The sequence below is a fragment of the Pteropus vampyrus genome, unplaced genomic scaffold, assembly GCF_000151845.1.
Source record: "Pteropus vampyrus isolate Shadow unplaced genomic scaffold, Pvam_2.0 Scaffold2, whole genome shotgun sequence".
NCBI lineage: Eukaryota > Metazoa > Chordata > Mammalia > Chiroptera > Pteropodidae > Pteropus > Pteropus vampyrus.
In genome coordinates this window covers 10,207,718-10,232,908 of record NW_011888783.1, presented here as the reverse complement: position 1 = coordinate 10,232,908, position 25,191 = coordinate 10,207,718, and the positions used below count along the sequence as shown (strand labels likewise).

Sequence of the window (25,191 nt, the reverse complement as noted above, 5' to 3'; positions counted from 1 at the left end):
TTTAGTTGCTTTAGATCTAAAGATAGATTAAGATTTTTCTTTTTTCTTTTGCTAGGCCTGTATCTCTATGAACTTCCCTTTTAGAACTGCTTTTTGTTGCATTCCATAGATTTCGGTATGTTGTACTTCCATTTTCATTTGTCTCAAGATATTTTGTTATTTCCTTTGATTTCTTTGTTACTGCCATTGGTTGCTCAGCAGCATGTCGTTTAGTCTCCAGATATTTGTGATTTTTCTAGTTTTTTCTTATAATTCTAGTTTCATACCATTATAGTTGGAAAAGATGTTTGAAATGATTTGTCTTCTTAAATTTATTACTATTTTGTGGCCTAACTTATGGTCTATGCTGGACAATGTTCCATTTGCACTTGAGAACATGTATTCTGCTGTTGTTGGATAGAATGTTCTATGTATATACCTATTATGTTTATCTGATCTAATGTGTCATTTAAAGCTGATGTTTCTTATTGATTTGCTGTCTGGATAATCTATCCATTGATGTAAGTGGAGTATTATAGTTTCCAATTATTATTGTATGCTGTCAGCTTCTCCCTTTAGGTCTGTTAATACTTGCTGAATATATTTTGGTGCACCTATATTGGATGCATATTGACAACTATTATATCCTTTTGTTGGATTTACCTCTTTATTATGCAGTTCCCTTCCTTGTGTTTTATTACAGTCTCTATTTTAAAGTCTGTTTTCTCTAATATCGTGTTTTTATTACAGTCTCTATTTTAAAGTCTGTTTTCTCTAATATTAAGTATAACTACTCCAGCTTTCTTTTGGTTTCTATTTACATGGAACATCTTTTTTCACCCCTTCACTTTCAATCTGTGTGTGCCTTTACATCTGAAGTGTCTCTTGTAGGTAGCGTATGGATGGGTCTTTTTTTATTATTATTATTCATTGAGTCACCCCATGTCTTTTGTTTAAAGAATTTAATCCATTTACATTTAAGCAGTTATTGACAGCTATGTACTTATTGCTATTTGTTAATTGTTTTCTGGTTGTTTTGTAGTTCCTCTGTTTTTGCTCTCTTTCTTTATGGTTTGATGACTTTAGTGTTGTTTGGATTTTTCTCATTATCTTTTGTGTATCTACCATAGGTTTTTGCTTCTACATTTTTACTCCTCTCTCCCATGTTTTGTTTTTGTTGACAATTTCTATCTTTTTATTTTGTGTATTCCTTAAGTAATTATTGTAGTTATAGTTATTTTGACTACTCTCATCTTTTAACCTTCATACTAGCTTTATAAATGATTAATCCACTACCTTTACTATAGATTTACTTTTACTGGTGAGGTTTATACCTTCATATGTTTTCTTGTTACTAATTAGTTCCTTTTCTTTTTGGCTTAAAGAATTCCCTTATAATTTCTTAGGAGGGTGGTTTAGTTGGTGATGCACTCTTTTAGCTATAGCTTATCTGGAAAATTCCTTCAATTCTGAATGAAAACCTAGCTGACCAGAGTATTCTTGGTTGGAAGTTTTTTTTTCCTTTTAAGCATTTTAAATGTCATACCACTCACATCTTCCCTGCAAGTTTCTGCTGAAAAATCCGATAGCCTTATGGTTTGCTTTTTTCATTTGTTTTTGTGTACATAATGATTTGTTTTTCTTTTGTTGCTTTGGGAGTTTCTTTTTAGCTTTTTGAAGTTTTAATTACAACAAGTCCTTGAATAACATCATTTTATTCAATGTCATTTTATTATAACATTAATGAGAAAAAAATCAATTCCCAGCTGGAGCCAATGTCTGTGTGGAGTTATCATGTTCTCCCCATGTTTGTATGGATTTTCTCTGGCTAATCTGGTTTCCTCCTATATCCCAAAGGTATAGCACATTAGATTAATTGATGTGTCTAAATTGTCCCAGTATGAGTGTAGGTGTGTTTGTGAGCTCCAGCCTCCTGTGACCCTGGACTAGAATAAGTGGGTTGGAAAATAATTATCTTATTTCTTTTTATTAATCTTTATTAAATGTATGTGTAGCTCAAGTTTATTTCAATGTTTAATATTAGCAGTGTTTTGGGTCTTTACCTAGAAGTTTGATATTCTTGTGGCCAGAAGTATGCTGTAAAAGCTTGATTCTTATTTACATAAACTAGCCAATGGTAAATCTAGTTTTGTTATACATAGGTTCCTGGAAACTGCAACTTTAAGCAAACCTATCGGTGACATTAAGTGAAGATTTACTTACTGTATAACATATCTTTGTGTGCCTCTCTTTGGTTTCATCTTATTTGGAAGTCTCTGAACTTTCTGGATCTGGATTTTTTTTCCTTTTCCAAGTTAAGGACTTTCAGCCACATTTCTTCAAATAAGTTTTCTGCCCTTTTCTTTCTCTTCCAGGGACTCCTATCATGCAAATGTCATTCCAAAGGTCCCTTAAGCTATTTTCACTTTTTAAAATTCTTTTTTCTTTTTGCTGCTCTATTTGGGCAAGTTCAACTGCCCTGTATTCTAACTCACTGGTCCTTTCTTCTGCTTCATTTAGTGCACTGTTAAACCCCTCTAGCTTATTTTCAGTTCAATTATTATGACTTATGTTTGGTATGTTTTTTATGTTTTCTGTCTCTGTAAAAGTTCTGTGTTCATCCATTCTTCTCCCAAGTTCAGTGAGCATCTTTTTGACCATTATTTTGCTCTTTATCTTTAAGGGAAATTACTTATATCCATTTTATTAAGGTTTTTTTCCTGAGGTTTTATCTTGTTCTTCTGTTTGGAACATATGTTCTCTTATTTTGCTTGACACTGTTTGTTTCTATGCATTAGATAAAACACCTACCTCTCCTTGTTTCGAAGGAGTGGCCTTGTGTATATCAAGATTGTTTGTCAATCTTGCCCTAGCTCTTGGAGTCGTTTTTTTTGTTGTTGTTTGTTTGTTCTTTGAACCCTTGTGATTATTTAAGCGCCTGATTTATTCTTGCTAGGTCCCAGTTGTTGAAGTATGCCAAGATCTGTTAGGTTCTGAAGGGAGGGATCTCAGTTCAGCACCTAGTTTTGGGCTGAATGGAAGTCAGATGCTCAGGTTATAGTTTTCAAAGTATGCTCATGTATGCACTCCTGAGAGACCACAATCATAAACCCTGCTGGCCTCCAGAGCTGGTAATCTGGAAGTGTTTCCTGGGTTACTGTTGCAAAACTTGAGGCTCCAAACAAGTGCATATACTTTTCTCTGGGAGGTACCAGCAAGCTGTAGTGAGGCATAGGGAGAGTACAAAGATGATGTCTCCTGGCCTGAGTTCCCTGAGAGCACTACCATAGCCTCTAGATGTGTGGGAAATCCAAGGTCTGCCCCTCAGGCTGAAGTTCCAGAACAAGTAAATAGGCCTGTTGAGAGGCTGGGGTTGTGTTTCACTCTGCTGTCTGTACATTGTCTTGGGTGTGGTAGCCTTCCAGAACTCTCTCTCTGATTGTTACAGTTCTGTGGGACTCAGGAATACAAGCCCTTAGGCCACCAGAACCAGGCGGTCAAGGAGAGTGTCCCATGTGGTCTGCATGTAACCACCAGCTTTAGTAGTGTAGCTCAAGAATATAGGGGTGGGGTTTGCCCTCTGGTTTTAGCGGGACACTGATAGGCTGCAGGAATTGCATGCACCTGGTGGCTTTAGCAAGGCATCAGTGGAGTGCAGGAATCGTGTGTGCCCATTGGCTTTAGCAGGGCATCGAAAAGCACAGGAACTGCACACACCTGCCAGGTTTCTCAAGGCACAGTAACCATGTGCTTCTGCCAATTTTAGCAGAGCAGTAGGAGAATACAGGAGCCACACACACCTGCTGGCCTTAGCAGGGCAGATGGAGAGTTCAGGAACTATGAGCATCTGCCTTCCCTAACAAGCTAGAGGGAGTGTGCAAAAGTAATGCCTGTCAGCACCTTTGTCCCAGGGGGAGTCCCAATAGGCCCCTGCTTCTCTGGTGGACTCTTTAAGATTAACAAATGAATCTTCTTCCAAAGTAGGCTAGGCACTTCTCAAACTGCTGCTTTTGCACTGTGGCAGGTGAGTTTGTGTGCAAGCCCTTTACAAGTGGTATTTCAGTACACTACAGCCCTTTGGGTCTCCTGGACGTAAGCTTCATTATTTTTCAAAGCTAGACATTTTAGGGGTTTGTCTCTTAGTGCACTTCCCAAGGTTTGGGGTTCCTGCTGTGGGACATAACCTCCTCGCTTCTCAGGGAGACGCCACTGCTTTGTGAAATTCCTCCCAATGATGAGTTGCTGCACCAGGGGTGCCGTTTTTGTCAGGAATATGTCTCTGCCTCTCCTACCTGTCTCAATGCCCCTTTTATTTGCTGTGAAGGAGCTGTTCAGCTAGTGTTCAGGTCTTTTTCGGAGGGAATTGTTCCATGTGCAACTGTAGATTTAGTGTGTCTGTGGGAGGAGGTAAGTTCAGGATCTTCCCACACCACCGTCTTGGACTACCCCTTCTCCTGTAACCTCTGTTGTTAATGGTTGTATTAGTAAGGTGATAGACAGCAGGCTCTGGAGCCAGACTCCAGGGTGTAAATCCACATCCTGGCTCTATGACCTTAATCAGGTTACACTCTCTGCTGTACTTTCCTCACCTGTTAAAAGTGGGGATCAAAAAATATTTGATATAGTTGTTGTGAAAGTTACATAGTTAACATGTGCAAAGCCCCCAGCACAGTGCCTGCATTGTAAACATTGTATAAGTGTTAGCTGATTTCAAGATTATTATGAGTATGTTAATGATAATTATGATTTATACTAACAGAATGAAATAAAATGTTCAGATGAAAAGTAAAAACAGCTGCCAAAGATCTCAGTATTTGTTCTGTACATTGGGTCCCGAATTGAGTGGCATAACATAGAAAAACATTATTTTATATAAATATATGTATATTTCAAATGTATTTTCCTCATTTATGTAATCTCAGTATTTGTTCTGTACATTGGGTCCCGAATTGAGTGGCATAACGTAGAAAAACATTATTTTATATAAATATATGTATATTTCAAATGTATTTTCCTCATTTATGTAATGATAGTATGTTACAAAATGGATCCAAGTGTAATCCTAGGAAATAAGATTTTGGATCTTTCTATAAGGTAGCCAAAGACGGAATATACCCTTTATTTTAGCTGAAAAGGCTCATCTGAATTATCAAGATATTTGCTTCAATATAGATCACTAGAGCTAATAATTTATACTGCAAGAATTTCAGTGTATCAACAACTTCATAACCCAGACTTTTCACACACTATCATTAAGAATTAAGGTTTAGAATTCTAGTTACTTAGGAATAGCTACAGTGACTGAAATATATATACCCAGCCCTAATTAATGAAATTGCTAACTATCTTGTCTTCAGTGGCTATAGGATAGTTCTCCTCTCACTCCTTCTCTTTACCTTCCTCTTCCCTCCCTTTCTTTTTCTTTCTTCCTGCTCTTCTCTATTATGTTACTATGTGTATTTAGTCTGCAGCTATTCCAAACTAATTTCCAATCTTCATGAGTGCCATGCCGCCTCTTGCTCTCTTGCTGTTGCACAGGCTATTTCCTCTGTCTAAATTGTCTTCTCCCTTTTCACCTGGCTATGATTTATTACTACATGAATCTTAGCTTGCACATCATCTATGAAGTCTTCCCTAATATCCACCACCTTCTTGCATGCTGCATTATGATTCTGTTTTTAATTTGTTGTTTTTCCCAACAAGACTATCAGTTCTTTGTGTTATTGCTCTGTATTATCAGCTCCTGCAAATTCTTGGAATACAGTAGGTGCCCAATAGTTGTCCACAGACTGAATAAGTCAATGGGTATACTTGCATATGAAAATTTAAAATAATTTGCACAAATCAAAGGAGATTCGCCTTAATATGGCTAAACAAAATAAGTATGTGTCCATCAGTTATTTTTAGATGAAAATAGAAAATCTTTTGCAGTTTTAAAATTGTGCAGTATTTGGCATAGAGTTATAGATTGAAGACATTTTTATTTGTATTGAAATAAGTAAAAGACTACCACTATAGTTGTTAAAAGGGTTTTAAATCTGATAAACAGTGATAAGAAATGAATTATCCTAACGAGAAACTATTTTAGGCTTTTATTAATAAGAAAACAAAAATATGAATATACCCAAACAGACATAGTACTTAGTAAAATGAAATGCTCTTGCAACTGTAGAATGTGATTGTTTTTCCTCTATGTGCTATGTATTTATAGCATGTAAGCAACCATGTCATTCATAGTTTCTATTTTCTTTTTTTATGTGAGCTGATCAAATTTTGTTCCTCCTAGTATTATAATGGTGATACAATTATTTTACAGAACAGATCCATTTTCTGAAATCTGGTTTTTGTGTGTATACAGATACTCTTAACAAACACCTTAATTATTTTCATTGGAATAGGAATTCATTTAGAAGTCATTTTGCAAATAAAGCCTAGAGCTCAAAATAAAGATTCTTCGATTATGCTCTTCATACGTGGTAATAATTATGTGCTAAGTGCTGCTCTAAGTACTTTATGTGAATGATGTCCTATGCTGAGAAAGTGAGTTCTCCTGCGATCCTGTGTTATTGCTGAGGGAACAGATGAAATACAGAGAGGTTAAGAATTGGGCCCAGCGTAATACAGCTGGGCACAGTGGCAGGGCTGGGGTCAGGCCTCAAAGATCAGGCTGTAGAGCCCATGCCCTTAATCATTCTGTTAGACTGACTGCCTCTCAGACCCATTCACTCTGATTCTTCCATGCACACTATTCTGTACACCCTGTATATTGTTGTGATGATGATATTTTGTAATATTTTTCTATCTAGTGAGGAAAGTGTTAGTTTTTTTATAAGGAGTTTTCTTATATGAATTAAAGAACATGAAAGTTTTCAGTTACATTCTTTGTATCAAGAATTTATTTTTCCACCATTTAAATTCTTGAATAGATGTTGCTATTGGAGCTCCACAAGAAGATGACTTGCGAGGCGCTATTTATATTTACAACGGCCGAGCAGATGGGATCTCATCAGCCTTCTCACAGGTAGGAGACAATTTTCAAAAGAAGCATTGGCAAAAAGAAAAAGAAAAATTGGAAATCTTTTGAGAAACTTCTAATACTGCTCAAAAGAATACTAGATACATTCTTTGTAAAAGAGATGATGAAGGAATATTCAGCATTTATTACAAGAACATGCTGGCACTGCCCTAGATTTGAGAAAGAATCCAGGAAGGCACACATATCAAACATGTTTCAAAAGCCCTTGAATTTACATTCTTTAACATTTATTTGCCAAATCAGAAAAATATGTGTTTGTTAAAAAAAAAAAAAAAGCAACTTTGGAAGCATTGTCCGTAAAAGCTTCCTTAAAACTTCCAGTGTTAAGTGGACTTATTTTCCTTAATTTGCTTTTTCAAATACTTAATATTCTATTTCGCCATTTTCATATAAGAGTAGATGGTCTCATTTTTAAAGTCATTAGTAAGTCTTTGGAACCACTTTTTCCCCATAAATAAGAGTTCTGGTTTGCTTCCATGCTAGTTTGTCTTTAACCTATTAACGATTTCTCTCTGCATTTCATTAACTTTATGTTCTGAGGTAATATCCATACTATTCCAAATAAACCATTTGGATTTGATTAACTCTATCGCGTTTTGTGGCTAAGTCCCATATTTCATGGAGATCACACACGGAGAGCAAACACTCATATACCGTGTTCCTTTCAGTGCAAAATAGTAAGACGATAGCACTTTAATAAAGTTCCCTGATCTAACTCTGACTTCACTTTTATAATTTGAAAAATCAGGCTATTTCAGTGCATAGAAAAAGCTATATACACATGCAAAGAAAAGCTTTTCCAAAGATACTTTTATGGAAAATTAGCTAATACTGTTATTTCTGATTGGGCAAAAGCAAGCAAGTCTTTATTTAAAATGAAAAATATTTATTTGTCTAGTAAAAGATACTGATATTCTTAGTATGGATAGCAGCCTGATATTTATAAATCACTATCTGTACGTGGCATTAGACACATGGAATAGGAAGCACATAACATGAGTTGTCCTTGGCAAATAGTAGGAAACAAGCTGGCTAAATGGAGTGGCTTTCATCATAAGCCTCAGTTGTAGGGTCCAGTAAGTGATTAGAGATGTCTTATTTCAGATTACTCGTTTCGTAATTCAGGGTCAGGAAAACAAATATAGAGCCTGAAAGAAGACTGGGGAGAGGGAGTCAGGGCCATTTTAGATTATCTATAGTACATAATTTCTCTTTCTTTACAAAGTAAATAGAGTAATTTTCTTCATGTCACAAAATAGATGTCGACTGCCCACTGAAAGCTGGAAACTTTTATTTCTCTTAGACACAAGTATTTGGCTTAACTAAAACATTTTGTCCATAAATGTGCCAGGACATAGAAAGTCTCAATTAACTAAATCATTGCATCTCTGGGATATTAGGTGTTCAAAAACACTTCTCACTCAACTTACCTATTTTTCAGAGAATTGAAGGACTTCAAATCAGCAAATCATTAAGTATGTTTGGACAGTCTATATCTGGGCAAATTGATGCAGATAATAATGGATATGTAGGTGAGTATAGAATTTTATAAACGGGAATAAACTCTATTGTGGATGCTGCTTTATTGAGAAATACATAAAACTGGTATGGAAGAGTCGGACTTTACTGATAATTTTTTTTCCTTCATTTTCAAGCTCTTTTGAATTCAAGGGTGGGTCAGAAATGATCACGTAATTTCCGAACTTTACACTGTTACTTATTTAATGTCTTATTCTTCGTTCTTGAAAAAAAATGAAAAGCACCCATGAAAGTAAATCAGACATATGGAAAGAAAAGAAAACTTATGGGTTTTTTTGTAATTTGAAAGAAAATTTCTGGGTGAATATTTCTAGTCCAAAAATTGAATTTGTTTTAGTCAAGCCTATCTTCATATCATTAAGTTTAGGTTTATATTATAAAGGGAATTAATGGCATTGTAAATGAATAGATTCAGATAATGTGGAATGAATCCTAAGATGTAAGCATATCTTTTCTAATTAATTTTCTGTAAATAGTGTTTTGATATAGTCAAAAGGTGACATGTAGTTAAATATTTATGACTGCAAAGTAATTCTCTTTGACTAATGATGATCATTAATCTGTATTGTTTTTTATCCCCCAGATGTAGCAGTTGGTGCTTTTCGGTCTGATTCTGTTGTGTTGCTAAGGTAAGGTTGATACATTTCACTGCTTAATGACAATCGGGCTTAATTGTAAATAATGGGAGTCAATTTTTTTAAATCAGCAGTGGTGGTGACCTCATAACATTCTTTTTGGTATTCCAAAATTTAACTATTGAACTTTAGGATACTTTTCCCACCTTACATAGATATAATTAAATCATTAGACAAAGTCAATATTTTTAGAGACTTAAATGAGAATTCTTCTCGATTCATACATGGAAATATAATTGAGTTTGTGTGCACATACTATTAATAAAGCAGTTTTATGAAACCACTTGGTCAATAGAAACTGACAAATACAATTCTCTAGGAAAAATAATTCTGTAATTAAATCTGCTAATTTTATTTCCTCCTTAGGACAAGACCTGTAGTAGTTGTCGAAGCTTCTTTAAACCATCCTGAATCAGTAAATAGAACGAATTTTGACTGTATTGAAAACGGATTGCCTTCTGTGTGCATGGATTTAACACTCTGTTTCTCATACAAGGGCAAAAAGGTTCCAGGCTATATTGGTAAGGGTGCCCTTACAGAATTAATGCCTGACAGAATGTGTGCTCTACTCATTAATCTCATGATCTTCTTTTGAGCCTTCACTCTGTTTCACCTTGGAGGTATGCTTTAGGGGAGGAGAGAGCAGCCACCTGATAACACACCTTTCTTCCTCGTTTTTCTAACTGGAGCACATTAGGAGGCTATAGATGCTTAGAGGTTATGGCAAGAAGCAAATTAAGGGTATCACTTGCTATATTAATTAAAGTGAACTAACTGAGCTTAATCTGTAAGATCTTAGAATAGAAAGAACAGCACAGCCACAGCTCCTCCTCTGTTTTAGTGGGCTTCTGGAGTCAGCTTAAGCTGGAAAGCCTGGGAAGGAGAAGATTCTTTTCTTCATGTTCTATCCTGTTTGAGTAATTGAAGAAGCTTATCTGGAGTCTAGACCCTGATTCCAATTTTCACAAATACATATCTGTTAATGATTTATTATGACTATCAGCTCCTGAGAGCTTATACTCGTTTCCCTATAGGTAGGCAACTCTCAGTTATTTGCTCTGGAGACATAGCATTGATATGACTCATCTAAAATTGTGGTTAATCCCAAATCACAAATATGTGACTTCATAAGTATAATTTTGCTAACAAGTTAATGTTCCTAATTAAATGTTACATTTAAGCAAATATTAGAATAATTAATGAAACTAACCATAGTAAGGGGGAAACATACCTGGCCTTATCTTTTGGACATCAATAATTCACAATGTTAATGAGCCCCAAAAGACCTATCAAGAATTGATTGAACTCATGACCCTGTAGGCTGTTGTCATCTAAATATCATGAAGGGCAGCAAATATTGAACCCAAACTATTGGTCTGTAACAGAAGTCCCAGTCTGAATTAGCCTGTCATGAGAAGTACAGAATGAGTCTGGCAAATCTACTTTCAATCAGACTCAATTTTTATAGTGCTCTGAAAAAGTCCTGGCTAGAGATGCAATGATAGAACACTGAGCAAAACCTTCATCCCGTTCTTGATTGGAGAAGTGGCAGTTTGAAAGCATGACTGTTGTAACAAGGTAATACAGACAAGCTGATGGATTATCTGAAAGATACATGGTAAATAGGATTATTTCTCTTAATGTAATATCAGTGTTTGTTGTACTACCAATTCCACGGTGGCCAGATTTTTAAAAATTAGCTGAAAACTAATATATGAAATTCATAAATAATCACAGCATTGTTACAAAAACATGCTTTATAGTTGCAAAATGACTCCTTGGGAGAAATAATTTACATGGTGAGCATATTTACTAAAACCAGGACATTTTAACTCTTACTGTGAGTGGGTTTTCATTCACCCTTTTTTCGTTTACTTTGTTTGAACTCAGAGTGATGAATTCACAGATGGCTATTTCAATTACAGCTTCATATTTGAGGCATCAAATCTCAGTTATTATAATTTTGAATACAGTTGATGTAGACTTTACTATTATATAAATAAAAGGAAGGTTGAAAGATTTATTTGAAATTTATAATAGTAATAGTAGTATGCATTTTATACTTAGGTTTCCTTGAAATAAGCAGATAAAATCCTTCCAAAAGAGTAAGTTACTCCTAACGTATAAATGAACACTTCAGGAATGATATAAATTCTTAAAAATATCACTTAATGAATTATTGCTCCTATATTAGTGACATCGCAGCACTGTTAGATGTAGCTTGTTTTGCAGAGATCCCTTTTAGATTCAAGAAATGTCTTTTTCTTGGTAAGATCTGGTTTGCTGGCTTGTAAATTCTCATCTTTGCTTTTTGAAAATCTTTAGCAGATGGCTATTTGCTACATCAGACTTGAAATAAGTTTTTACCAATCTGCCAAAATATTTATCGAATGTCTATACTTGTTCATTTTTGCATGAATCAACAAAGTTCAAACTAAAAATCAGTAAAAACATGGGGAAGCTTAATTAGGGCCTAAGGCTGAGAAAGAAAATGTGTTTGAGTAAACTATATGTTTGACTTCTGAATTACGTGTTCACTTTACATTTAAAGAAATTAATCAAAAGAAAAATAACCCCTCAAATTGGAAACAAGTGGAAGTAAATGAACCTAAACAGTATGACATTTATCCACCCAAGATGGAAATATTCCAAGTGACTTTCGAGCACAGTACTCTGCCTGTACTTCCATAGTTGGATGTTCTAAAGACAAGACTCTAAAGAAATCTGAAACTTTACTCAGGACTTTTATTATTAGTAACACAATTATGGTATTGTAGTTTTGAAACATTTACACATAGGAGGATTAAGTAAATAACTGAAGATGTTAATGTTAAAAATAGAAAACTAGAGAAAAGTTCATACATTTATATTTACAAAAACTTAAAATTTGTATTTTTAAATTCCCTCTTCCATGGTTCAGATTAGTTTTAAAAAGCTAATGAAGAGAATTTAAGATATTTCCAGTATTCTCCAAAACTGTCATCACTTTAAAAATAATAAATGCTTTTAGATAACGTATATTAATTGCAGTTCTCTCTACATTCTTTGCAGTTTTGTTTTATAACATGAGTCTGGATGTGAACAGAAAGGCAGAGACTCCATCGAGATTTTACTTTTCTTCTAATGGAACTTCTGATGTGATTACAGGAAGCATGAAAGTATCAAGCGCAGTTGCTAACTGTAGAACACATCAAGCGTTTATGCGGGTAATGTAAACTAGTTTTTATTAATGAATACGTAAACTTCAATATTATAGGTAGAGTAAAAACTTTAGTGAATTGGTATCTTTTTATAAAATGTGGTTAAAAGCAGGTGTTTTCCTCCGCTGAACTAACTGACCTATTGTTCCAGAGTCAAAACGTTAGACAACCCGCAAGCTAGATAAAGTCCACTTTTTGCATCTTCTTTATTTCACATTTATTATATTTACTACATCACTATTTTTAAGGAATTGCCTTTTCCTTTCAATTGCAATTTTCTTATTCCTGTTTATACACTTGCCTAGAAATGGACATATTGAACAGCTTTGCTGTGACTACAATCTATTCCTGGGTAGGGTTTTCCTTTTTGGGGAGGAGCAAGAGGTGGAAGGAGGGGAAGTGCTAGAGAAAGTTAAGAGGTGGGGAAGTTGGTTTGTTTTTCATGTGCCTCTAAGGAAGCAGAATCTGACATGACTGCTTTTGGATTTTGCCTTTGTCTCCATGCCAGCATTGTTGTGATGTCAGTGGGAACTTGCACAGTTGCAGTGTGGTAGGGATTATCTGTGGGCCAGGGCAATGGCTCTCACGATGGTTCGGGGTCTCTCCTGCCAAAGCATAGCCAATTTCATGTTTCTTTTATTAAAACACTCATTCCCAGACTGATCACGTACCTTGCTTTGGTCAAATTTTATCATATGAAGTAGTGCCAAGTCTTTTTCATCAGGGAATGGTGTACTTCATCAGAAAAAAAAAAAAAGCCAAACAATTTCCAGGAGCCCTGCTGGGGATTTCAAATAGTAGCCTCAGCTTAGAACTTAATTTTCCCTTAGATATTTATTCCAAGCAAATGCACTAACCCCTATGCTCTTTCCTCATTTCCCTTAACAGTTTTTATTGTTGTACTGGAATAAAGCTATTAGCAGGTTGAGAGACAAAAGTATCAAATGGTATTAATGGAGCCATTGTTTATATGGTAAAGATTAAAGAGGTTCTTTTTTTTAAATCCTAACCTTTTACTTAGGTTAGTCAGTTTTGGAGACTAACTTTGAGACCATTTTAAAGGCAATAAAAGGGCCAACATTAGACATTCTCAAAGAAACATATTGTGTTGAATTTGAATAATTGGTAGTAAATTGATCTGATTTATTCAGACCTATGTTTCTTGGCATTGTTCCTATGAGTAAGTGTTCATCAAAATCGTATACTTTGTAATAAATTTGTAGTAGAAATGACAATTTAGCAGAGGTTTTTATGTTTGTTTCTTATATACTTGCAAATGTTACCATGGTATTGATAGCAGCAGGTTACAGCCATTGACTTTGGGCCATATTGTCAACGTCAATCAAAACACTTAGCTCTGAGATTGGTACATAGTAGGTTTAGAGAAAAAGTGACTTTCATCCAATGTTTTCTTTCCCCGTCCCAAATTACCTTGCTTTTGCTTGGGACTCTTTAAAATTCATACATAGAAAGACAAAAGGCTACAGCAACCCTCTCACCACATACCCAAGTAGGATGTAAGAACTACAGAAACCACTGAACCAACCTTGAGTTCTATCAAGGAGCTCTAGCTATTACTTAGGAAAGTACGGGAGTTTAATGAGTGTGTTCTCTGCCCCACCAGCCTGGTACCCAAGGCATTCGTAAACATTACAATACTGCTATACTTACACGTTATGAAAGAATAGAACAGCAACCTGAATTCTGCTGTCTTCCTAATAACAGAAGAAAAGAAGACAAGCAGTGGTCAGAATGCCTAGATTTTTCCTTTGTTCTATAGAACGTATCCAGTATCAGGAGTGTTTAATATACATATGCATTCTACCTTTGTATCCCTAATAATGAAATGAGGTGATCCTTGTTAATTACATACTCAGGCCTGCACACCCTGCCTCTCGGGGCTCCTTGCTTTCTAGTTAGGCACACTTTCCTGGTGTAGTTGCTCCCATTGGTTCTATCAGTTAAGCTCCACTTGCCCATCCACTCAGTTAATTCAATAGGTATTTTTTGAGTTACCTACATGTGTCAGGTTCTGTTTGAGACACTTGTGTAGATCAGCGAATAAAACATAAAAAGAATACTGCATTCATAGAGCTTATAGTCTAGGGTGAGATGAACAATAACATAAAAAGGTAAATTTTACAATATTAGAAGAAGACATGAGTGATAGAAAAAGGAAAAAAGGCAGAATTCAAAAAATTATAGAGTTCTATGGAAGGAATGAAGTGTACAGTTTTAAATTGGGTGGTCAGAGTAGGCCTCATTCAGAAAGTGACATTTGAGTAAGGACTTGAAGTGAAGAAGTTACTGTGTAGATACCTAAGACAGTTGTTTTCACCTTTAGCATGTAACAGCATCACCTGAAAGACTTGGTAAAACAAATTGCTGAGCCCAAGCTAGAGTTCTCAATTCAGTAGGTCTTAGGCAAGGCCTTAGAATTTGCATTTATACAAAGTTCCCAGGTGATGCTAATGCTTTTGGCTTGGGAACCATACTTTGAGAACCCTTGATCTAGAGGGAGAACATTAAAGAAGAGCTGGGGGAAAATATCTCAGGACAAGAATATGCCTTTTTGTTTTAAGGAATAATGGGGGAGGCAAGGATGGCTGGAAAAGTGAAATTGGAGTAGAGTAGTGGAAAAAGAGATCATATCAGACCTGTGACTTTCTCTGGATGAAATGAGGATCTATCACAGTTTTGAGCAGAGAGCGACATGATCTGACTTAGTAATGAAAAGGAATACTCCGCTATGTTGAGGCTAGACAGGGGACCAAAGATTGACAGGTAGAAGAAGAGATACAGCAATAACACAGGTGAGAGATGACTCCATTGAAGGTGTTGGCAGTGGACATGGTGAGAAATAGTTGAAGAAAGATCCTACACAATTTGCTGACAGATGAGACATCTGGCATTTGAGAAAGAGGTTCTGAGGGGACTCCAAGGTCTTTAGCCCAAGCAACTACAAGAATGTAGTTTTCATCAGTTGAGATAATATGCAAGGGAAATAACTTTTGGGTGGAAAATTCTGGAGTCGTGGATCTGCTGAATTGAGGAAACCTGTTTTGCTTTCAAGTGTAAATATTAAATACTTGTATATACTCATCTGGAGTTAAGGAGAAGCATAGGATTGGAAATATAGCTTAATGCATCTTTGGCGTATGGATGGTTTTTCAAGCCCTATGAGATGGCTGAGCAGCAGAGGAAGAAAAGAGGGTGAAGGTCGGTGTTCGGGGGTACTATGACCTGAAGAAGTTGGAGAGAAGAGAAAGCTTACAAAGGAGATAAGAAGGACCTGTCAGTAAAGTAAGGAAGAAAAGCAAGAGCCTGTGGCATCCTGGAAGCGAAATGAATAAAGCAGAGCACAGAGGAGGGCATGACAATGTTTTCAGTGCTGCTGCTTGGTCAAATAAGATGAAGGCTAAGAACTAACCATTGGGTTTAGCAATGCGAAGGCTGTTGGTGATAGTGGCAACAGCATTTCACAGCAGTAGAAGGGAAAAAGGAGAGGAATTAGGAACAGAGTATAGATTTAAAGTTTTGATTTAACCGGACCAAAGAAATGGGGTTGGGAGTCAGTAGCTGACGTGAGAAGTGGAATGAAGGGTTTTTCTTTTAAGATAAGAGAAATAGCATGTTTTCATAATGATGGGTGTGTTCCAATAGAATAAAATATTTATGATATAAATGAGAGAATAGCTGGAGCAAAGTTCTTGAGTAGGCAAGAGGGGTGAGATTAAGTGTACAAATGGAAGGAATTAATTGTACAAATGAAAGGGATTGGTTCCAGATAGGCACATGCGTAGTTTATCTGTGTGTATGCTTGCAGGTGCTGGACAGATATGGTGTGGACTGTGGAAGTTCTCTTTTGGTTGCTTTAACATTCTCAGTGAAGTAAGAAGCAAAGTCATTAACTTGAGTAGGGATGGGATAAGTGGTATTTGGAGTTTAAGATGTGGCGTAGTCTTCTGGGAGAACCAGAGAGTAAGGAAGTACAATATGATTGTAAAATGGCATTAGGGTCTAACTTTGTGGTCATAAAGTGAAATTAGTCAGATGATTATGTGATTATGGCTTTTTCCAGTGTCATTTAACCTTATTGGTGAAAGTAGATGAAGAATAATATTTGACCAAGGTTGTCGTTTGCCAAATGAGTGAAGCAACCAAGGTGCCAGAGAGTCTAAGCGTGCAAGGGAGTGTTCACCAGGAAGTTCAAGCAGCATAAGGCAAAAAAGGACGTCAGGAGGGTGAGGGACAGGGGAAAAAGTTGAATTGAAGGTCCCAGTGGGATCAGCAAATTGTTGGAATTGAGTATTCAAGAGAATGAGCTGGAAAGATAAATACATGTAAAAGCCATTAAGGACCTAAACTTGAGGAAAAGATTGAATTTTGATTTTATTATCCTTGCTCACAATTCCTTGGTTACCTCATATAAATGAAAGTCTTGAAACCTGCTTTTATTTACAAAATCTGTCATTTCTCTGATGGTAGAGAATTTGGCTATTAAACCTAAATCCCATCATAAAAGTTTGGCTTTTATTAAATCCTTTTCTTTTTATCGCATATTCTCTAGTTTTACACATTGGATCTTCTTGAAATATAGGAGACATTATTAATAATCTAATAACCATCTATATCACTAGCATGTACATTTTTTGATATGTTATTTTTCTTAGACTATACGGTCATTTTCTGGTTGGTAAGCACATCAGTTTTCTCAGGTTTACTTAATCTACTCATAATTAAAGCAGTTATCACAATTGTTTTATATAAATGATCAAAATTTTTCCTCAAAAAATAGAAAAGAAGGCAAAAATTGTTTTTTTCTTTAAAAACTCCATTTTAGTTGCTCATAATCAAACCAAGTTTTCATTTTTTGCCATTGGAGCCATAAAATTATCAGATTTTACAAAAGCAGAATCTAGAATTTAGAGTTGAGAGTTCATTCAAGGTTTCAACATCACTTTTATTCAATATTATAAATATTTCTGGCACTACCCATTAAATAAATTATTTCACTACATGAGCACAGTAGTAAGATATGGGCCTATGTCTCAGTTCTCAAGTTGGGCATAAATACAAATTTCCATGTTTTATCTAATGAAATTCTCTTCTATTAGACATTACTTTTCCCTCTGAAAACATTTCCCCATCTGTGTAAGCACATGAAAATGCACCTTTGTCTTTGGTGTATTCAAATACACAACTTTGTTAGATCTTAGAGACTTCTTAGGACAAAATTTTAAGATGAGAGATAATTTTGAGGCTATTTGATTTAGAGAAACCCAACAACAAATGGCAGCAATTTTTGGAAATATCGAAGCAGCTATGGTAGTGACATGCCTTAAGGTTCTCATAGATGATATTTCTTCATTGAACTTGGAGTCTCTGCATCAAAATATTCACTGATGTTTGAGAAGAGAAAAAGGGTGTTATGCTTGGATAACAAATGAAGTAACAGGATTCCCTGCCTGCCTACACTATATCCAATAATAGCTAAAGAGATCTAGCTTAGTCATCAAACCGGGATGTCTGTCGGTATCCTGAAATTCGACGAGCTCAGTGGCTTTAGCATGTTGTAAAATCATGAAATCAATCTGCCTACCTATTTAGTAAATTAGTTCATTCTTTTTTCCCTTGGTTTCTCTAATTTCTGGATTTGGGGTTTTTGAAAAAAAGGAATTTATTTTGTTATATAGGTCTTTAGGTGACTTCTAAAATCCATCTTTTTCAATAATAACTTCAAGAAAGTGTGTATTTGATTGGTAATTTGATTGTTAAATGTATTATATATTTGCTTACGTAAGTACATAGTTTAATGAAGTGTCATTTGCTTCAAAGCAGTTATATTTTAACTATAGCACACTATGGATCCATATATGCATACATTCTGCTGAAAATCTAAGTGCAAGCAAACTATATAACTATACTGATATGGTATTCTAGAGTGAGTTGGTTATTTCAACATACGTTAATTTGTGTTAGTATCCTGCCTTCAAAGACTTTGCAATCTATCTTTTGCATGTTTGTATTTCTTAGAATGAACACAACTCATTACAGAAGACAGTGAGCCAATCAATATTTAATAAATTTATGGATGATGTATTCTCAGTGCCACTTAAAGAATTCTATGAAAGAAAATCTGGGAATGTTCAATTAGTATAATGGGTAGGATACCTGTCTTGGAGTGTTATCTTTCTCAGAAAATTGTAGTACCAGATATTTGATAGTTCTTTACCTTCTAAACCAAGCATATTAGATAAAGTAACTATAATTACACACGGTTTTGCTGGCTTAGGTTTTAATCTATGCTTCAGTCTTGCCTTCTTCCTCCCCAAGCCAATTCCCACATTGGGGCATTTCATATTAGAGGGGCATTTCAAAAACTCAAATCTGATCATATTCCTTGTTTAAAATTCTTCTGTTTAAGAACCTTCCCATCCCCTTTCAAGTATAGATTAGTGACCCTTCTTCTATATTTGCGGTATGCATATATCAGGATGTTCATCCCCCACACTGTATGTGTGGATTTATGGGTTATAGACTGTGAGTAGATAATGACTTTCAGTTTTATGTCCCCAGAGCCTGCCTTGTACACAGTAGGTCCATGAATAGATATCTTTAAATATTTATACTTCAATATCACTTTTATTTAATATTATAAATATTTCTGGCCCCACCCATTAAATAAATTCTTTCACTACATGAGCACAGTAGTAGGATATGGGCCTGTGTCTCATTTCTCAAGTTGGCTATAAATACAAATTTCCATGAAAGTCAAACAAAAAGGTAGACTTTGTATAATTTCAGGCATGTGCTAATTTACATGCTGTGGGTGCCCTATTTTATGTAATAGTCCATAAAAATGTAGCATGGAATCTTCATTACTTTTAATATAGATAGCAAATGCCCATTCAAATCAAAAATTTTAAGCAAATCTACTTTTTTCTTCTAAACTGCTTAATTAGTCACTTTAGACATTTTTAATATAGCTTTTGTCCTTAGGTGGAGCTGTTAAAGTTAAATAAGTGTGAATATCTGTCAAACACAGTTCTTGTAAGAGTACATGTATACTTTATATATTGTGAGAAAAGCATAATTAATAGCTAATTAGGATAATGAAAGTAATATACACCAGCTGTAGAGAAGACCTTGTGGAAAATTAGTATGAATTAGATAACATGTGATTTGGTCAAAGCAAGCTTGTTGAGAAGAATTAAAACAGTGGACATGTGGAGGGACAATCAGTGGCTGTCTAGCTCCTACACCTAGGGAATAGTTTAATCAAGTTTGCTATTGTAATACTCGGCTTCAAGCTGTTCTGTTTTCACAAGTTGATAACTTGGGATTTGGGCCTTGATTTGCAGCATTTGTAGATGGTCAAGGTTTTGTATTGAGATGATCACTTATCAAGTAATTTAATAAAATCATCTTGATATATACGATTGCAAAACTGAGAGATCTTGAGTACTCCAATTCATACTCCAAATCTTCCAGGTACCACTTAATGAATACAAGTCTAATATTTGTTATATAACTCATTTTCTACTTAATGTTCATTGGCTGGCACTAGTCTAATTTTCATTTTTCTGATTCCTTCCAAATGTTCACCAGAATTTCTTATAAGAAGCTGAAGTTCAATAATTCCTTGATTAGCTTATCTAGTTACATTTCGAAGCAACGTACACATAATAGTTATAATGTCTAACATCTATTGAGACCCTAATAAGTGCCAGGCATAGTGCTAAGTGTTTTGTGTATATTAAACCATTGAATCCTCACAAAAACAAGCTGTAGATATCATCATCATCATTATCATTATTCCCATTTTCAGATGAGGTACCTTGAGCCACAGACAGATTTAAGTAATTTGCCTAAGGTTACATAGATAATAAGTGATGGACCTGAGATCTGAACCCCAGTATTCTGCCTCCAGACCACTTGCCTTTCACCACTGCATACATATATTGATAATGTCATAAATGATGAGAAAAGAAGAAAAAAACTACATTTAAAAAGAATTACATAAAGACAGAATAGATGTAGTCTTTCGTGTGATATGTATTTTACTTCATTGATATCAAAAGTTATAGATGTAAGTAGCACAGCAATACATTCTATGATAGATTTTTTTTTTATCCATTAGGGATTACTAATTTATGAACTTTGGAAATAATCCGTTCTTTTTTACCTTTACACAGTACTGTTTAAGCCATATCCCAATCCTGAGGTATCTAAGATAGAAACCTGGGCCACTGACGTTACTCACTAGGAGGTCTGTCAATTATAACTAAAAATTAGTAAGATTAAATTTAAAAGAATGTCATACAGAGCATAACGTATTCCAAATGGGCTACGATTTCTGTGTAATTGATAGATAAATCCAAAAATCCCTTCTTTGTGAAGAGTAAAAGCATAATAAACCTAGAAAAAATGTTATGTAATAACTAGCAAAAGACTCAGTAAAGTGAATAGGATAAAGATTAAATATATGAAACAAGTAACTTTCCCAAATACCATTCAAAACCTGTTAGAAAATATAATTGGAAAAGGTCCATAAAGAATAGCAAAAAAAAAAAGATGTTTCATAATAAATATGAAGTCAAATGAATCAAATTATATCAAAATGTTGCTGAGAGATCTAAAAATTTGAATAAATTGAGAGAAGATAATATTTCTATAAGTTTATTACAGGGAAATGTTAAAGAGAATAAAGTATTCATTGGCATTTGGAAATGATATACAAAGAGTTTTATAATAGAAAATATTTAAGTCATAATGTCAAGTTATTAAAAGTATGTGTAAGAAATACCATGGATGAAAATATACCCAAATATAGACCCTTATAACTACTATTGGATGGTTATAGTTTTTCATATTTTATACTATTTTTGTTTTTCCTAATGAACATGAATACTTTTGTAATATGAGAAAATATATACAACCTTTTTTTAGCAATTTGGATGAAAAGGTAAGACTTTTCTTTTGACTTCTATGTGTTGTGTTTGGCCTTATGCAGAAAAAGAGCTCTCTCTCTTTTAATTTATATGCTTATTTTTATTAGTAATTCATATGGTTTTAAATTTCCTTAGAAAGATGTGCGAGACATCCTCACACCGATTCAGATTGAAGCTGCTTACCACCTTGGGCATCATGTCATCAGTAAACGAAGTACAGAGGAATTCCCACCACTTCAGCCAATTCTTCAGCAGAAGAACAAAAAAGACATAATTCAAAAAACAGTAGGAATATTTTCCTTTATTCAAAAATTATGCAATGTGTAACCAAAGAATTGTTTTTTGAAATATTGCATGATTCTAGGGAAACGAACTCTGATTTTTTAAAATTTTATGAATTTAAATTTTATAAAAGATTTATGGTATGTCTTGGTTTTCATTTTCTTTATTTTTTGTATTTCTTTTAGGATATTGAACTGAATATTTAAAAATATGCATTTAGTCATAGCAGTGGTTTCCCATATACATAAAATGTTCATTTTCTCTTCTTGATGCCTTGCCAGTGAAGAAAATAAATTACTAGAGAGCATTCATAATGGAAGTGAGTTGCGTTCATGAGTTAGTTATTCAGTGTCATCATATGTGTTCAGTTTATCTTTCTCTTTCTCATTTTCTGTCTCTTCTCTCTCATTTTGTCTCCCTCTCACTTACCCCACCCACAGATTCACTCATGTCTCATTAGTCAAATTCCTTTGCTGGGTTTTACTCATTTATAAACATGTATTTAGGTTGCACAAAAATTTCTCTTCTAAAATTTAACTGTGTGCTTTCCAGCCACATCCCAGGACCAATTGCATTTTGAGATGGCCCTGCATTCTAACCAGTAAACTGCTTTTTCTAATTTATCCCAAAATATATCAATTTCACCAACAGCACTTCTTATCGGGAGTCCAGTTGTTCAGACCTTTTCTGTCCAACAACACAAAGACATAGTCAGCAAGATGTTTTGGGTTATGGTAAAAGCATTCATTATTAAAATGTGCACCAATGGCACACAAAATGTGACAGATGAAAGGGACATTTAAAGATCTAGTTCGTATCTTGTCCCGAAAAAATTGCCAAGTCACTTTAAGATACTTGAGCTTACATCACCATTGTCTAGTCTACAATATTAGATCGAATGAAGATAATAACTAAAAACCTAATTTTCTTTATACTCATATCTGAAAATATTTCTGGAAGTCAGTTTTTTTCACTCTTCCATTGAACTTCACCTTGCAACATCAACCAATTTTAAATGTATCGTTAAGTATACAAACCAGAATCTTGGCAATTTGTAGCTATACTAGAATAATTCACATTTTGATTCTTAGAATGACCTGTGTTACAAGAGTGGTAGGAAAAAAATCCCTATTTACCGAATGATTTAGAGAAAGATTTGTGCTTTCCTTCTGCTCCCAGATACAGGCCGTCTGCGGTCTGACCCGCTCTTCGGCAGCGCTCTCATCCTTTCCTGTTTCATGTACCTGGCTCCTGTTACCTTTCTTGTTTGCGTCTCTCCTTCGTTCACCTATGGCTTTTTTTTTTTTTTTTTTTTTTTTCCTTTTTTCTTTTTCCGCCTTATAACTTGGGTCGTCCCATGTCTCTTGTATCTCTGGGTCCTATTAAAATTCTCAGAGTTAAATAAATCTGGAACCTCTCTGACAGGCTATCATTTAATTTTGTTTAGGGTGTTCGCAAAGTGAAATTTCTAAATTTCTACATTTGGTTATTTTCAAAAAATTTAAAATCACTGTCTCACCACTTGTAAAATTAAGTGCCATGCTTATGTGTAATAGGTAGAATCACACTGTAGCACCAAAAAATTTGAGGAACTCGACAAAGAACACCTTGGCAAAACAGGTTTTAAGCATTTAACATAGATTACTACCGCAATTCGATTAAACTTTTTTCCCACAACTATTATGAAAGAAAAAATTTTTTTTCACCTAACAAATTTACTTATTGGAAGAACTTAGTCCTTTTAGCCCTGCAATTATTTGTCATTTAAGTCTACTAACTCTCACACTGAACTCTTTAAGAAGAGATTAAATAAGGAGTTATCTGATTTATTAATTTTATTCTTATGTATCATAGATGTCGTATTTTTTAAAAATCATAGAAATATACCAACCAATTGAAATAAAATAAAAATTCTGTTATATTTTATTTTCAGATCAACTTTGCAAGGTTTTGTGCCCATGAAAATTGTTCTGCTGACTTACAGATTTCTGCAAAATTTGAATTTTTGAGGTAAGTACAAGTTACTTATCAAGATTGTGTAATAGGCGTGTGCATGTGCATTCTAAAAAGAAAAGGGCTAAGAACTCATCCTTGGGGGTTAGCGGCATTTAAAGAACTGAGAAAGAACAATATGTTGCTAAGAGTAAGTGATCTACACATCATTCACATGAGTACACACCCAAAGATTGCGCTTTTTGAAAGAATGAGAATAGGTGAGCACCAAGACTTTATGAAGCACGATGTAATCTTTTATTGATAACTCAGAAGATATTTCAGGATTTAATCATGCCCTAGGTCATCATCATTATAATTGTAGTTGTGTTTTAGACATTAGTCAGTGCTTCTTAATAGAGTTTTGATGGCAAAATGAGTTAATCTTCACTACATAATGGTTAGTTTTTATCTATAATTCAGACTGAAATAGGAAACAAATTTATATGACACATTCGAAATGGAATAAACCATCTTCTAAATTCATAGATGTGGAAACACTAAAAAGAAAACAGACGTAATGTGCTTAGAATAGCACCTAGCACGTAGTGAAAATTAGATAAATGTTGATCACTGTTACTATTTTACAATGGGAAATAAACCACTGGAATTTTGTCATGTCTAGATCCCTTATATTAAAATTGTTTTACACATCTGAGGGAAGATATAAAAATGAGGACCAGAGAGAGAGAGAATCCACACTTCAGGTTGAGGGCTGACTGTGCTTGGGAAGTGAAAGAGGTGAAGGGGAGGCATCAGTGACAGGGCAGAAGAATGGGAAACTGTTTTGAGGAGGTAAGACTGTAAAGGAAGCACGTTTAAATTAGGGCATGTTGAATTCTGTGGGACTTCTATATGAAAATCTAGTTCAGGATTATATGGAAATCCTCTACACATTGTGACTTGTGAGAACGCTTGGGATGGGGGAGGTGAAATGTGCATTTCATAGAGAAAAGAACTAAAGAACAATGCCATGGGGACGATTTTATTTAAAGAGCCTAGAAAGAATAGGGGAGTCCCTTTGGAGACTGAAAAGAACTAAGAGGAAAACCAAGTCCACTGTAAAGTAGACAATGGAGAATATAAAAAGAGGAGCTTAATATTGTAAAATTTTGTAGAGAGATCAGATAGCATAATGACTGAGAAAGGTCATGGGAGCTGGCATTTAAAATGTGACTTGTGGGTAAAATAAAAAGATGTTACTGGCAAATTTTAGTTCAGTAGCAGCTGAATAACAGGGTCAGTGATTAAGGGGAGAGAATATACTGGGAATAGTAGATTCAACTGAAGAATTTTTATGTTTATCACATGCTGTTATTTGTTTAATAATGCAAAGACAGGGAAAAGAATAAATTGGAAAGAAAAATTTTCTACTTAAATCCATGGAGCACTTTTCGTCCCTATTTGAACTCTCCTCTGAAGCATGTGACAGCTGTCGACTTCCTCTTTTGAATGTCTTTTGCTTTAATTTTCATCCTACTCCCTTCTTCCACTTCTCTAGCCCCTTTTTCAATTGTTTTGGAGGATCCTTAAAATGGTTCTCTCTCACCTGTTTCTCACACTCCCATATTTTC

General features: G+C 34.8%; 1 protein-coding gene across 1 annotated transcript in view; it reads left to right on the top strand.

Moving 5' to 3' along the window:
* Positions 1 to 25,191, top strand: part of ITGA4 (integrin subunit alpha 4) — an 83,232-nt gene that overhangs the window by 30,714 nt on the left and 27,327 nt on the right. The window contains exons 10-16 of the mRNA XM_011359968.2: positions 6,906 to 7,000; positions 8,457 to 8,547; positions 9,138 to 9,183; positions 9,556 to 9,710; positions 12,241 to 12,395; positions 21,479 to 21,628; positions 23,559 to 23,635. Coding sequence (XP_011358270.1) covers positions 6,906 to 7,000; positions 8,457 to 8,547; positions 9,138 to 9,183; positions 9,556 to 9,710; positions 12,241 to 12,395; positions 21,479 to 21,628; positions 23,559 to 23,635 — 769 coding nt within the window. The remainder of the gene's footprint in view (positions 1 to 6,905; positions 7,001 to 8,456; positions 8,548 to 9,137; positions 9,184 to 9,555; positions 9,711 to 12,240; positions 12,396 to 21,478; positions 21,629 to 23,558; positions 23,636 to 25,191) is intronic.